Consider the following 16,963-nt stretch of genomic DNA (forward strand, 5'->3'; position numbering starts at 1 on the left):
TCAGAAACATAGTACAACACAGGGCTCAGAAACAGTACAACACAGGGCTCAGAAACATAGTACAACACAGGGCTCAGAAACACAGTACAACACAGGGCTCAGAAACATAGTACAACACAGGGCTCAGAAACATAGTACAACACAGGGCTCAGAAACATAGTACAACACAGGGCTCAGAAACACAGTACAACACAGGGCTCAGAAACACAGTACAACACAGGGCTCAGAAACATAGTACAACACAGGGCCCAGAAACATAGTACAACACAGGGCTCAGAAACATAGTACAACACAGGGCTCAGAAACACAGTACAACACAGGGCTCAGAAACATAGTACAACACAGGGCTCAGAAACATAGTACAACACAGGGCTCAGAAACACAGTACAACACAGGGCTCAGAAACACAGTACAACACAGGGCTCAGAAACACAGTACAACACAGGGCTCAGAAACACAGTACAACACAGGGCTCAGAAACATAGTCGAGATGAGAAAATCAGTATTTCTTTACGATAACAAGGAGGCTTTAAAATGGTAAATCAAGGGTCATCCTGTCTAAGCACACATTGGGAAGACACCGTGGACAAGAGGAACATATCTTTTTATTTTTAAGCTCTGTGGATAATGCTAAGCACCTTGAATTCCCAGGCAGCAGTGGGTCTGCCTCTGCCCTTACCCACCGATGGCTAAAACATGTCGTGGAGTTGTGTCTCTTAAATTCCTTTCCTTCAGCGGAACATGCAACATTTGTTTAATGATGTCAGTTATGCATATCCTTTTCAGTCAGCGACCTCCAAATCAAAACATTTAACAGAAAGAGAGAGAGAGTAAATAGTGCGAGATATAGAGAGTGTGTGTGTGTGTGTGTTACAGAAACTGCGAAACAGAGAGATTACAAAACATAAAGGGCCTGAGCTGAGCATCTGCTTAGATTACCAAATGCTTCTCATTTAAACGTTTCCTAAAAATCTGTTTTCATATACGGTATGTTTTTTGAAAGGTCGTAAAGTGTGTCTGCATGAGTAATAAAAGTGCCATTAATCACCGGGTATTTATTTGTTTTGAATCGTTTCGATACTATGTCTCAGCCTTGGCCCAGCTCCTCGTTGTTGGAATATTTGGAAGGAGTTCCCTCTTCAAAGTAATCAAGTCAAAGTTCACTCTCTCTCTCGCTCTGTCTGTCCGTGCTCCCACAGTAACCCTCAGTCACAGCTGGTACTGTTTACATCACAGGAGTGAAGATTTCTTAACCACATATTTTTGATGTTTTGCTAATTTTTTTACTTTAGCTCAGCCAGGCTGATATTATTAATCATGTCCCTTGATGTTTTATGGGAGTCAGGAGGAGTAAGTAGTCTCGGTGTGTGCGTCCCAAATGACACCATATTCCTTATGTAATGCACTAGTTTTGACCAGAGCCCTAAGCACGATATAGAGAATAGGGTGCCATTTGGGACACACCCAGTGGCTCAGTGGCTGAGTTGTGGAGTGCTACAGTAAGTCTGGGAGGCTAATTAGGAGCAGGACACTTGAGCAGACAGACCAGAGAAGAGGAGAGGAAAGGAGGAACAGCATGGGCCTGAATGCAGCCCATTGTGCTGGCTGGTCTCATAGACTAGATGTAACATAGTAAACTAATTAGTATGATATGTTACATTTGGTATGGTTACATAAGACAAAAGGTTACTTAAAGTAAAACTGAAAGGAGGGTAGTTGGTCTGGGGGGGGGGGTAAGGGTGGGCATATAACACAAAGGTTGTGTGTCGAATTTCACCATGGACAACTTTAGCTACTTTGTAACTACTTAGCATGTTAGCTAACGCTTCCTAAGCTAGAGACATCTTTTTTATTTTTTACATGGGCTTCGTCTCAATCCACCACATCCAACAATGGTGGCCTTCTGTAGTGTGACCACTCTATGGAAAGATGAGACTCGCACGGACACGATAATGATCTCCGTTTTTCCTCTACAACCCTCACAAGCATCTCATCACTCATCTGAAGTCGGTACGGCTGATCTCCCAACTTCTGTCTGTAGCGTCCGAACAGTTTGGGCTACACACTAATAGAAAGTTGAGGCTCTCACAAACACGTACATGTCGTTTTGCATTAGGACGCCCACAAGCCTCACATGACTCGTCTGAAAGTAGCCCGGTACCAATTTTAAAAATGAATGGAAGTATACACTGAGTATACCAAACATTAGGAACACCTTCTTAATATTGAGTTGCAACCCCTTTTGCCCTCAGAACAGCCTCAATTCGTCGGGGCATGGACTCTACAAAGTGTCAAAAGCGTTCCACAGGGAAGCTGGCTCATGTTGACTCCAATGCTTCCCACAGTTGTGACCATTCCATTCCTGATACACACGTGAAACTTTTGAGCGTGAAAAACCACTCAGCGTTGCAGTTCTTGACACACTCAAACTGGTGTGCCTGGCACCTACTACCATAACCTGTTCAAAGGCACTTATATCTTTTTGTCTTACCCATTCACCCTCTGAATGGCACACAATCCATGTCTCAATTGTCTCAAGGCTTAACATTTTTTCTTCAACCTGTAAACACAACATGTACATTTTTGGTCCCATGTTTCATGAGCTGAAATAAAAGATCCCAGAAATTTTCCATAAGCACAAAAAGCTTATTTCTCTCAGATTTTGTGCACAGATTTGTTTACATTCCTGTTGATGAGCATTTCTCCTTTGCCCAAATAATCTATCCACCTGACAGGTGTGGCATATCAAGAAGCTGATTAAACAGCATGATCATTGCACAGGTGCACCTTGTGCTGGGGGAAAATAAAGGCCACTCTAAAATGTGCAGTTTAGTCCCACAAAGCAATGCCACAGATTTAGAGAGAGCATGCAATTAGCATGTTTACTGTAGGAATGTCCACCAGAGAATGGAATATTCATTTTTTTGTTCATTGTAGTTTAGAGACTTTTTTGTTGTTGTTAAATATGGTTCCAAAAAAGGAAAATAATGTCCTGATCTTTCTTATATCTCTCATACGTATATAGGTCAGACACATATATATTTTTTAAAGAAGTCATTTTATTTATTTTCTGACTGTTTTTCCATGTACAGTATGAATCTGTTATTTAATGTGTTTTTATGGGCTAATAGCAGTAATGGCTTAGACTCTAAAGGATCAGGGGAGCCCAATTGAGAACAGGGTCTCATTTTCAATGGTGTCCTGGGGACATGAAATAAAAGGTAAAACTACAAGATAAAATAACAAGTACATTACAGGCATCATAAACACATTTTTAAAGTCAATCAATCAAAACAATTGCACACCTCAGTGGACTCATTTATCATCAGGGTTTTAAACTGCCCTAGTGGCACCAAGGAATCCAAAGGTTTAAGAGTAGTGGCCTCTGGATTCCCATAAATGGTGTCACCGTAGAGAAGAACTGGCAGGAAATTTGACTGTACATATCATACACATTTGAGTGCCCCAGATTTTTGTTTACTATACTACATCTACCCCCGAGTCCAGGTTGCAGGGTGAAACAATGAAAACTGAAATGTTTGTTTTTTCTAAGGACACGGGACACAAGACGGAGGTGGTAAAGGAGGTCACACTCACTCATCAAGTTTCCGACTACAGTGGTAGGGATGTCTGAGCTTAAGCAGAAATCCATTCTCATCCAATCCCTTCTCTTTTGTTATGTTTTGTATTCTCTTCAATAAAAAGCAATCTATTCTCTCTTTTTTAAGTTCATGTCATTATTTGTATGAAAAAGCAGCAAAGCAGTTATTGTCTTTAATGGAATAAAAAAATCCAGTTGTTTATGAGTCATTTAAAGGGTATTGTCGAGCAGAAGCCACACTAGGGTTTTGGTTCTGAGATGTGTATATACACTACCGGTCAAAAGTTAGAACACCTACTCATTCAAGGGTTTTTCTTTATTTTAACTATTTTCTACATTGTAGAATAATAGTGAAGACATCAAAACTATGAAATACCACATATGGAATCATGTAGTAACCAAACAATTGTTAAACAAATCAAAATCTATTTTATATATGAGATTCTTAACATATCCACCCTTTGCCTTGATGACAGCTTTGCACACTCCTGGCATTCTCTCAACCAGCTTCATGAGGTAGTAACCTGGAATGCATTTCAATTAACATGTGTGTCTTGTTAAAAGTTGTGGAATTTCTTTCCTTCTTAATGCGTTTAAGCCAATCAATTGTGTTGTGACAAGGTAGGGGGGGGTATACAGAAGATAGCCCTAAGTCCATATTATGGCAAGAACAGCTCAGATAAGCAAAGAGAAATGACAGTCCATTACTTTAAGACATGAAGGTCAGTCAATACAGAAAATGTCAAGAACTTTCAAAGTTTCTTCAAGTGCAGTCGCAAACACCATCAAGCGCTATGATGAAACTGGCTCTCATGAGGACTGCCACAGGAACGGAAGTCCCAGAGTTGCCTCTGCTGCAGAGGATAAGTTCATTAGAGTTACCAGCCTCAGAAATTGCAGCACAAATAAATGCTTCACAGAGTTCAAGTAACAGACACATCTCAACATCAACTGTTCAGAGGAGACTGCGTGAATTAGGCCTTCATGGTCAAATTGTTGCAAAGAAACCACTATTAAAGGACACCAATAAGAAGAGACTTGCTTGGGCCAAGAAACACAAGCAATGGACATTAGACCGGTGGAAATTTGTCCTTTGGGTTGTTGTCCAAATTGAAGATTTTTGGTTCCAAACGCCGTGTCTTTGTGAGACGCAGAGTAGGTGAAAGGATGATCTCCATATGTGGGGTTACCACCATGAAGCATGGAGGTGCTTTGCTGGTGACACTGTCTGTGATTTATTTAGAATTCAAGGCACACTTAACCAGCATGGCTACCACAGCATTCTGCAGCAATACGCCATCCCATCTGGTTTGGGCTTAGTGGGACTATCATTCGTTTTTCAACAGGACAATGACCCAAAACACACTTCCAGGCTGTGTAAGTGCAATTTGACAAAGAAGGAGATGACCTCAACCCAATTTTGGTATTTGGTATTTTACTAGGATCCCTATTAGCTGTTGCAAAAGCAGCAGATACTCTTCCTGGGGTCCACACAAAACATGAAACATAATACAGAACGTCAAGACAAGAACAGACACACGTAGCCTACATATCAATACATACACACAAACTATCTAGGTCTAATAGGGGAGAGGCGTTGTGCCGCGAGGTGTTGCTTTATCTGTTTTTTGAAACCAGGTTGGCTGTTTATTTGAGAAATATGAGATGGAAGGAAATTCCATGCAATAAGGGCTCTATATAATGCTGTACACTTTCTTGAATTTGTTCTGGATTTGGGGACTGTGAAAAGAAATGTCTGGTGGGATAAGTGTGTGTGTCAGAGCTGTGTGTAAGTTGACTATGCAAACAATTTGGGATTTTCAACACATGAATGTTTCTTATAAAGAGAAGAAGTGATGCAGTCAGTCTCTCCTCAACTCTTAGCCAAGAGAGACTGGCATGCATAGTATTTATATCAGCCCTCTGATTACAATTAAGAGCTAAACGTGCCGCTCTGTTCTGGGCCAGCTGCAGCTTAACTAGGTCTTTCCCTGCAGCACTGGACCACACGACCAGACAATAATCAAGATTAGACAAAACTAGAGCCTGCAGAACTTGCTTTTTGGAGTGTGGTGTCGAAAACGCAGAGCATCTCTTTATTACGGACAGACCTCTCCCCATCTTTACAACCATTGAATCTATATGTTTTGACCATGACCGTTTACAATCTAAAGTTATAGCAAGTAATTTAGTCACCCAAACTTGTTCAACAGCCACACCATTCATTACCAGATTCAGCTGAGGTCTAGAACAACTTGAGATGGTTTGGGATGAGTTGGACCGCAGAATGAAGGAAAAGCAGACAAGTGCTCAGAAAAATGTACTTCTTCAAGACTGTTGGAAAAGCATTCCAGGTGACTACCTCATGAAGCTGGTTGAGAGAATGCCAAGAGTGTGCAAAGCTGTCATCGAGGCAAAGGGTGGCTAGTGGCTACATAGAAATAAAATATATTTTGATTTGTTTAACACTTTTTTGGTTACTACATGATTCCATATGTGTTATTTCATAGTTTTGACGTCTTCATAATTATTCAACAATGTAGAAAACAGTAAAAATAAAGAAAAACCTTTGAATGAGTAGGTATGTCCAAACTTTTGACTGGTACTGTATATACATACATTTTCCCAATTACTTATAATGACTATGCCTACCCATAATGCAACAGGAAAATACATTAAGTCATTGTGATTAATAGGAAACTGCGTGTACCAATTACACGTTTAGATTCATAGTTTTAGGAGGGACCTTCTATTGCATTATGCAATGTTATCGCTGTGTTTTGCCCGTTTATGTCAATGTTGATTGAATTTCTGAGCATCTTGAGTTGCATACAGACAGACCCACTGTTGAGCAAATAAGCTCAGCTCATATAATATACTGACACAACAATGCATTGTTTCCAATATCTCTCAAGGGCTCATTGGAGGTTGTGTCTGTGTTTCGCAGACATATTTACAGTTTTAAGGTGCTTGTGTTGAAGTGAGTAACACAGCCAGATGTGGTCTTGTTTAGATATCAGTGTCTCGTGTGGATTGCGTAAGGAATGTGACTGCACAGTACATGCTCTAAACTGCTTCACTCTCAGGAACAGTGGTGGGGTATCTGGCATGGGCACAAAACAGGAGAAAGAAAGCATTTATTGCTATTATCAAATTGAGAGGAGACATAGTTTTCCTATACAGTATGTTTGTATGAAATCCAAATGAAATAATCATCCAAATTCATGGGTAGGATAGAATAAACGCTTCCTGCTATTACAGATGGAGGCAGAAGGAATCACTCTTATATTCTGTGGGATGGGTGGGAAGGATAGAGGTATAGTGAGATGAGTCTCTGTGGATGGAAGGCTACTTGAGTAGATCTGGAACCATGACATCCAATCGTAACCCAGAAAGTGATGATGAGGTCATAGTAGCATCTGGGGGGAGGGTTCATGGTGGTTGTTTAACCGTACCGTGCCTTTTCATTGGCCAGGGCCAAGCGGCGGATGTTAGCCACACAGCCAGCGGCAGCTTCCTGAAGGACCTCGTCAGTGGAGCCCATCATACCCAACAGGAGCTACAGTACAGGGAGAGAGGAGAGGACAGGTTAAAGATGCTACTGTAACAATCAGAAGCAGGGGAGATAGGAGAGACAAAGTCGCTAATGCGGGAGATAAAGTCGCTAATGTAACAATCTGTTCATTCTCATTCAATATCACGATGAAGCTGTCGGTAAAGCAAATGGGGATATGGCATTTACATTAAATGTATTAATTTAGTGGATACTGTAAGTATCAAGTAGTTTGTTCATGGTCAGCACTACAACTCTCGATTGCTGAGAAATGCAAAGTCTGTATACAGTAGCTGTGAGTAGTCTGTCAGGCTGCAGTGGCGTGTCTTTCTCTGTGTGTCCTGTTTTAACCTCCTAACCAGGCCATGAGCATGGGGCATGGGTTACAGCTGCAAGCAGCACATGCCTGCCCGTCTCTGCAAAGTTTGTTTAGATGAAAGCGTTTGTCTAGCAGGCAGCAGTGTGGCTACGCATTAAAAACCTGAGCACGAAGCAACCACACTACTTGACATCCTTCCACTGCTCCAAAGGTCAGATTATATCCGACTATTACTGCCACTTGTATAATGGATCTGCTGTTTGATCTGTTTGCAGAACATTGGGTTTTTCTCTCCCCAGAAATTCTGCTTTTTTTGGGCCCCACATTTAGGGTTTTACATCAAAATAATACATTAAAACGTTTTTATTGTGTTCAAAAGAGTTACTTATTATACTGTCACAACATGTAAACCTTTGGAGATGGAAAAGTCTGCCAATAAAACCCACTGTGGCTATGGTATAGCATGGGTTTTAGTATGCTATCTTTGCCTATTTTCGTGAGCAAAAAGTGACTACATCAAGCTTGTGGGCAGCTGCAGTCCCAAATCAAAATAAAAGTAAATACAGGCACAAACACTCCGGCGCAATGGACATTTTAAATTTGTTCAATGTGTGCTCCGTCATGAAATCACAATGTTGTACCATTGAGCTCTCTTAAGCCACACTCAACTTAGTTTGGAGGCTTTCTGGTTTGCATCAATAATGAACGAAACAGGCTAATTTAGATCTCAAAGCTAAACACTCGAAAGCTCACGAGTCCCAAACAAAATGATTATTTGACAGTGCATTAATCATACAGTATATTCTAGATACTTTTCAGGCTCTACATTGAGTACTAAGTCAAAAGTAAGCTTTATAAAGCTGTAAAATGGCAAGTTTTGTTTTTGAAGTCTTGTATACCAAGAATATTGATGCAGGCTCGGCAGCGGTGTTTGAACAGCCAACCAATTGTGTCCCAACTTGTCAGTGTTGAAATGACACATCCTGTCATCTGAGGATCCTTTAAGCACAGCAAACAATATTCTAGACAGTATCCTGTGTACAAAGGAAATGATCCTTAAGACCTTCTTAAACACCTAAATCCATGGAATAGATTCAGACATTACATGAAACAGTCCTATGAAGGAGAGAGCTTTAGTTATTCAGTCTCTCTCGGGCTTTATAGGCTTCGATAGGCTATGAATATGACTATATTAAGAGAGGACGACGCAGCAAATAAAGCCATCGTCTCTCTGTCTCTCTCTCTCTCTCTCTCTCCGTATAACGCAAATGTCTAGCAACCTAAAGGTTGCGTGTTCGAATCTCATCACCACAACTTTAGCTACGTAGCATGTTAGGTAACCCTTCCCCGAACCTTAACCCTAATCTTGACCATTTAACCTGACTCTAAACCATAACCCTTTACCTAGCTAACGTTGGCCAGCTTGCTAACGTTAGTGTTTGCCAGTTAGCTAACGTTAGCCATAAGAAATTGGAATTCGCAACATATCATAAATTTTTCAAATTCAGATTATATTGTACAATTTGCAATTCGTAACATATCATACAAACTCTAATTTGTAACGTACACTACATGACCTAAAGTAAGGGGACACCTGCTCATCAAACATCTCATTACAAAATCATGGGCATTAATTTGGAATTGGTCCCCCCTTTGCTGCTATAACAGGGTTGAGGTCTGGGCTCTGTGCAGGCCAGTCAAGTTCTTCCACATCAGACTTGGCAAACCATTTCTGTATGGACCTCGCTTTATACACAGGGGCAATGTCATGCTGAAACAGGAAAGGGCCTTCCCCAAACTGTTGCAACAAGGTTAGAAGCCCAGAATCAACTAGAATGTTATTGTATGCTGAAGCGTTAAAACAGCTCCAGACCATTATTCCTCCACCAAACTTTACAGTTGGCACTATGCATTGGGGAAGGTCGCATTCTTCTGGCATCTGCCAAACCAGATGGTGAAGCGTGATTCATCACTCCAGAGAACGTGTTTCCACTGCTCCAGAGTCCAATGGCGGTGAGCTTTACGCCACTCGAGCCGACGTTTGGCATTGTGCATGGGGATCTTAGGCTTGTGTGCGGCTGCTCAGCCATGAAAACCCATTTCATGAAGCTCCCGACGAACAGTTCTTGTGCTGACTTGGAAAGATGGCATCCTATGGCGGTGCCACATTGAAAGTTACTGAGGTCTTCAGTAATGCCAATTTAATGCCAATGTTTGTCTATGGAGATTGCATGGTTGTGTGCTCAATTTTATACACCTGTCAGCAACAGGCGTGGCTGAAATACTTTAATCCACTCATTTGAAGGGATGTCCACATACTTTTGTATATATAATGTATCATACAAAATGGATGGACATCCACAAATTAAAACTTACAGTTGAAGTCGGAAGTTTACATACACCTCAGCCAAATACATTTAAACTCAGTTTTTCACAATTTCTGACATATTATCCTAGTAAAAATTCCCGGTCTTAGGTCAGTTAGGATCACCACTTTATTTTAAGAATGGGAAATGTCAGAATAATAGTAGAGAGAATTATTTATTTCAGCTTTTATTTATTTCATCACATTCCCAGTGGGTCAGAAGTTTACATACACTCAATTAGTATTTGGTAGCATTGCCTTTAAAGTGTTTAACTTGGGTCAAACATTTCGAGTAGCCTTCCACAAGCTTCCCACAATAAGTTGGGTGAATTTTGGCCCATTCCTCCTGACAGAGCTGGTGTAACTGAGTCAGGTTTGTAGGCCTCCTTGCTCGTACACGCATTTTCAGTTCTGCCCACAAATTTTCTATAGGATTGAGGTCAGGGCTTTGTGATGGCCACTCCAACATCTTGACTTTATTGTCCTTAAGGCATGTTGCCACAACTTTGGAAGTATGCTTGGGGTCATTGTCCATTTGGAAGACCAGAGGACATTTCTCCAAAAAGTACGATCTTTGTCCCCATATGCAGTTGCAAACTGTAGTCTGGCTTTTTTATGGCGATTTTGGAGCAGTGGCCTCTTCCTTGCTGAGCGGCCATTCAGGTTATGTCGATATAGGACTCGTTTTACTGTGGATATAGATACTTTTGTACATATTTCCTCCAGCATCTTCACAAGGTCCTTCACTGTTGTTCTGAGATTGATTTGCACTTTTCACACCAAAGTAGGCTCATCTCTAGGAGACAGAATGCGTCTCCTTCCTGAGCGGTATGACAGCTGCGTGGTCCCATGATGTTTATACTTGCGTACTATTGTTTGTACAGATGAACGTGGTACCTTCAGGCATTTGGAAATTGCTCCCAAGGATGATCCAGACTTGTGGAAGTCTACATTTTTTTTTCTGAAGTCTTGGCTGATTTATTTAGATTTTCCTGTGATGTCAAGCAAAGAGGCACTGAGTTGGAAGGTAGGCCACAGGTACACCTCCAATTGACTCAAATGATGTCAATTAGCCTATCAGAAGCTTCTAATGCCATGACATCATTTTCTGAAATTAAAGGCACAGTCAACTTAGTGTATGTAAACTTCTGACCTACTGGAATTGTGATACAGTGAATTATAAGTGAAATAATCTCTGTAAAGAATTGTTGGGAAAATGACTTAGGACATCTACTTTGTGCATGACACAACCGACTTGCCAAAACGATAGTTTGTTAACAAGAAATTTGTGGAGTGGTTGAAAAACAAGTTTTAATGACTCCAACCTAAGTGTATGTAAACTTCCGACTTCAACTGTACCATACGAAACGTAACATATCATATTAAATCAAGTGTTTCTGATTTACGTACAGAATAATATGAAATGCTCTGAGACCAGGTTGGATTCTTCTGTCTTTCACATGCAGGGCATTCTCCATGGAGATCCTTAATGGGGTTTGTACTGTATCATTAATATAATAGTGTGTGTGTCTGTGTGTGTGTGTGTGCACGCGCGCCTGTAAAGTACGTCACGCTGCTTGCTTAGCGAGTACCAATTCCTCCTGATTCGTCTCAGACCCAGAACCTCTGGCTTACTAGCACACATGACTGCCCTCCTGAAACATCTTACCAGTCGGCACGAAAAGCTAGCTATTCGCTGGTGCAAGTGTGGACACCTCAGGATGAGGACTACGCTTCACGAATCCCCATGTGCTGCATGTGCACGTGTGTGTGTGTGTGTGTGTTTGTAAGTGTGTTTTAACGTGAACATCTGCCTCGAAAGTAATCTAATAGATCCTCACATCATGCTTCACTGACTCTTATCTCCATCTATTTCAACCAGCCTGCCCTTGGCCCTGACGGTGAGTTTACCACTGGTCGGGACATTACAGGACATTACAGGTCTCTGTTCTGTTCCCATGCTATCATTGTGTTCATAATGTATGTCAGTGTGAGGTTGAGGTTGAACTCTGACTCTTTCTGTGTTACATGCAAACTAAAAAGGCTGCGTCGCACATTTGTGTGGTTTGCTAGCGGCCTAGCGCAGTGCCAGAGAGCGGAGAGAAAGACATTCCCAGAATGTTCTGCTCAAAGATAAATAGTGAAAGGAAAACAGATGAAAGACGAGGCTTCTATCTCCTCTCCGTGTATGAGCAGTGAGCACACAAACTGACACACTCCGGGAGAACATTGACAACCCTCAAAAAGCTGAGAAAATAATACCACCAGTCCATTCCCTGCATTGGAAAAAATAAAAAAAATGGATGTTGGCCTATGAATACGGGTCTCTTTCAATGCGTCAGTGTATCAGTTAGTATTTCTGTGGTAGTAACATCAGTTTATATGGTTTTTATACGGGTTTTTAAATAGCATCCAAAACACCTCTGAAACGCAAATGTTATATACACAAGGTCCAGAAAACATGCAGCTAGGCTCAGACACAAGTCTCTTTTGTGAAAAGAGAGGATGCCTGCAAAGTGCCAGAAGCAGCGTTTTGCCAACATCATAGCATGTTATTCAGACGAGGCCAAATAAGGTCTCCCCAAGCGCACAGTTATGGGCTAAGATAAGCGTGTCTCTTTGCATTTTTTCTCTCTTCCTCCTCCCCAGCTGGGATCTCAAAGACTATAATACACCACTTGTTAGAATATTCCCAAACCATGGTAACATGAACACTTGCTCTCGCTCGTTTGAGAACCGAATCAGGAGAGTGAGGTTTTTCGAACTTCAGAGGGACTCTTGTGAGTCCTGCCCTCCTAAAAGAGAAGCTGCAGGAGCAGAGCACGCTGCCGCCCCTGGCTGCTTTCTGGCTCTCAGGCTGAGCTGGGGAGGGGGAGGCCTGCCCTGCTGCACAGTGTTGCATTAGCATGTGCAATGCACGAACACACACATCCCCGCCCATCACACATGGAGGTGTCCCAGTGTTAAGTGCTCCGGTGTTGGGCTGCTGCTTCCTGAGGAGTTAGGATCTCTAAATCCCCCTAGAAAAGCTCCTGGGTCTGACAACCAACCAGGCATTACAGACTCAGACCCCTGGCCCAGCGTTCCCTTGGATACGTCCCAAATGGCACCCTATTACATTTTGACCAGAGGCAAAATTAGTCCACTATATAGGGAATGGGGTGCCATTTGGGACCGAACATCCTGGTTCAGCCTCCTGCTCTTTCCATGCTATGGGCAAACAACACAAACAGGCTGCATTTAGCTGAGCTGAGCTCTGGGTCGAGGGGAAGGGAAGTTACTCAGGGAAGTCAAGGTAAACAACGTTCCCTATGGCCTCCAATGAGCCAGGACCATTTAGCTGTGTTCCCCTCATCTCTTTCTCAGAAGAGAAAAACCCAGCTTCATATCAATGATTTTGGGGGTTTGACTCATGGAAAGTTTACTGTACTCTAAGACTACTCTAAGTTTACTGTACACCCTCTCTAAATCTACACACACACACACACACACACACACACACACACACACACGAGGAAGTCCAACCTGAGAGAGCTGTTGGAACTGGACATTCCTCCTCCTTCCAGACCAGACTTTAGAGAAAGGCTTGAGTCATATCGTCAGGCAGGCCTAACACATAACACACTAGGTATTTCATACATACAGTAGCTAGCTGCACCAGAGCAGCACCAGTGGTGTATGCTAGCGGTATCATCTGCACACCACATCCAGTCCACAACCTGACATTCTGTTACAGACAGAGCATGACTAAGAGGAAACTTCAGAAATCTTTCTTCTGAGATGGTGCAGTGTTTGAAATTCTGACTGCTGCTCTCACTCTCACTCCTTCCCTCCCTCTATTTATTCTCTCCCCTCTCTCCCTTGTCTTGTTCACTAGTTCAGTTTGAGCGTGTAGAGCACAGAAAATGAAGACAAACACCGACAGTGGAAAGCGAAAGAGTAGACTAAGTATACATGGCAACAACAGTGCAAAAGCTTTTCTAATTTTGAGATTTAAAGCCTAAAATACATACGAGCTAGGAGCTGGCAACGGCCATTCTCTGGAATACCTACCATGCGCAAATTTGTAATTTACATCATTTTACCTCACAAAGCTTGTCTTATGAAAGAGCCCCTTTAATACAGAAAGCTAGCTGAAGCTGTCCACAAGGATTTACGGATTCAGCAAACAATCCGCGGCCCTCTGGAAGCGATGTAAAGCAAAGAGGAGGGTGTGTTGATTTTGTAAAAGGGACTAAATTAAGCACCATCCTTATAAAAGTGTGAGATACCAAGTGTAGATGTCAACTCAAACAGGAAGGACAATTCATCTTGGCGCTTTTTCTGCTTAGCTCTGGTAGACACTTCCTCTGGGAAAGCTAGCAGCCCCTGAAAACTCCTCCAAGGCTTGTTCACAGAGTTCCCCAACAGAACCAGGGAACGGAGGACAAAACACACATTAACACTACGACAAAACACACACTAACACTATGACAAAACACACAATAACACTGTGATAAAACACAATAAATAACACAATGACAAAACACACACTAACACTATGACAAAACACACAATAACACTGTGATAAAACACAATAAATAACACAATGACAAAACACACAATAAAACGGCGACAAAACACACAATGACCAAACACACAATAACACAATGACAAAACACACAATAACACAATGACCAAACACACGAACACACAATTACCAAACACACGACAACACAATGACCAAACACACGACAACACAATGACAAAACACACGACAACACAATGACAAAACACACGATAACACCATGACATAAAGCACAATAACACAATGACATAAAGCACAATAACACAATGACATAAAGCACAAGACTGAGTCATTCTGAAAAACGGGACAGACACGAAACCTCTAAGTGAAACATTTTGAATGTCTAATGAAATCGCCAAGGCAAACACACTGTAAAAAAATGTTGTGGTTTTTATTCTGCTCATATAAAGATGTTTTCATATTTTTCATGCAATATTACAAGGTTTTAATACAGTTTATGAAATTTGAAGAGATGCAATGAAATGGCGTTTGGATATTTTTAAGACCGAGGGACATAAAAAATGTGAAAAAAATAATAAACTCAGACGGGTCACTAATGTGTTTTCCAGTGTAAAATACTTTCTTTTCAATGCTTAATTTCCTCTGCTAAGCTTAGGGGACTAAGTTATACACCATTAAGAATGCTGGGGAGGAAGGTTTACATACAGTACTGAACAGAATGTTAGAGGGGCAATGAGAGAAAATCCTACAAAATCATTATACAACTTGCGGGTGTACATGTTTTGAGAGCTTTTCAATGGCAGAGAAAGGCACTTTGAAATACGGTTGCAATAACACAAGAGGCAGTCTTTAATTTTACACTGGGCCGTAAGTTACACCGACAGAGAGCCAAGCATCGCTCCTTGATAAACCCTTCTCAAACCCATTAAACAAAACAAAAAAAAGTCAGGAAATATTGTTCGAACACATTCTCTGTCAAACCAATCCATAGATCAGAAGCAGGATGTACATAACACAGCTAGGCCTCAATGCCTCTCTCAGTGTTTAACTACCGACAGGCTCTTGCGTCGTAATGTTTCGCAATGTTGTCTAGGGATCAGGCAGGTATATATCAGCAGACTGTTAGTATGAACCCAGTCAGACTGAAACAATGCAGCCGCCTGTGTGTTTCCTTTTCAGCGCTCAGATTAAGAACAAATTAAACACGCAATAGTGGTGTAACGTAACCTGCCTTTTTTCCCCCTCGTAATTAAGCTCTTTATAATCCCAAAATACATTTTGGAGTTGTGTTGAAACAACTTACTCTGCACTGGTACATTAATAAGAGCAAACAGAAAGAGACTGATTAAAAGAGTGGTATGCAGGGCATGCAGACACACAAGCGCATGCACGAACATACGTACACACTCACAAGCAAACATGCGTACGTACGTAAGTACACACACACACACACACACACACACACACACACAAACACACCCACACAGCTGTCCAGGTTTTTGTGTTGGCTTGAAGTACAAAAAACATTCTTCTTAATGACTTTTGCAAAATTGGACATTACTCTTTCGGAACACCCAATGTTCAGTCCAGCTACCAATTATGGGTAGTGTTGAACCACATATACTGCAACAGTAGATCAAGCTAAAGTACACCATTAAATGAACATGGGAAAAAATATTTGGCTGCAATGGCAGAACCCCTTCATAATTTACATTGCAGTTGTTGTCGGGAAAAAAAGTAGGTTAACCCTATGCGGTCACAAAAGATTTCTCACGTGACAATCTCCTTCGGAAAGTAATGTGATAAACAAATTTTAAAAACATTTCCCCAAACATTGCATTACGCCGTTCTCTACAACATGACATTAAATACAGTTTCAATCTAAACATAAAATCTTTACTTCAAAGTCACGTATAAATATAACCACGACTAATTTGGGAAAAGTATCGGAAAATGAAAATAATAAAAGACTATTATTCTGTATGAAACACTCACTGTTCTCTATTCTCAGTCACTTATGGATTAGAACCAAGGGACTGCAACGGCGTAGCTTAGACTGCTTCTAACTTAGTAGATGTTCTTCCCAGTGAAGCAGTGCTTTCGTTTGAAAGTATATCCACCATAACATAGTGTTGTTCTCCTTGGCCCTGTTCCTTGGCCTAAAACATGTCACTGACAGATTCTGCTCTCATGTCCAGGGACAACTCTTAGCAACAGTTACCCAAGATACACCCTTTTGACTTGCTCTGTAATGGCATCTAGGGTTTACAAGGGAAGTGGCACTTCGCACACACTGAGTTGTTTGCTTTTCTGAACTCCCATGACAGTTAGAATGTGGAGTCATGTTTCGGACGAGAATAAAACTACCTTTGTTTCTGCTCCTTTGGTCAAAGGCTCTGAAAATAGTTACAGGTTTTCAAAGTTTATTATCAGTGTTTTCACACATCGCTTAAACATAGTAGAGTGATGGGGCTCCAAGCCCCATTCATTAGACGTGTTGTTTTAAATGACCAACTAAAACTGCAAAAACTAACTTTATGTGCACTAACAGAATGCTGAAAATAAAAATAAATGACATAAATATAAATTAAAAGAAA

At 41.3% G+C, this 16,963-nt stretch overlaps 1 protein-coding gene across 1 annotated transcript in view; it reads right to left on the minus strand.

The window, feature by feature from the left end:
- Nucleotides 1-6,158: 6,158 nt before the first annotated feature.
- The window catches only part of odad2 (outer dynein arm docking complex subunit 2), a 69,881-nt gene continuing 59,076 nt past the window's right edge, over nt 6,159-16,963 (minus strand). The window contains exon 20 of the mRNA XM_024374734.2: nt 6,159-7,160. Coding sequence (XP_024230502.1) covers nt 7,047-7,160 — 114 coding nt within the window. The 3' untranslated portion in view covers nt 6,159-7,046. The remainder of the gene's footprint in view (nt 7,161-16,963) is intronic.

Source organism: Oncorhynchus tshawytscha, linkage group LG16 (assembly GCF_018296145.1).
Source record: "Oncorhynchus tshawytscha isolate Ot180627B linkage group LG16, Otsh_v2.0, whole genome shotgun sequence".
In the NCBI taxonomy this organism is placed as follows: domain Eukaryota; kingdom Metazoa; phylum Chordata; class Actinopteri; order Salmoniformes; family Salmonidae; genus Oncorhynchus; species Oncorhynchus tshawytscha.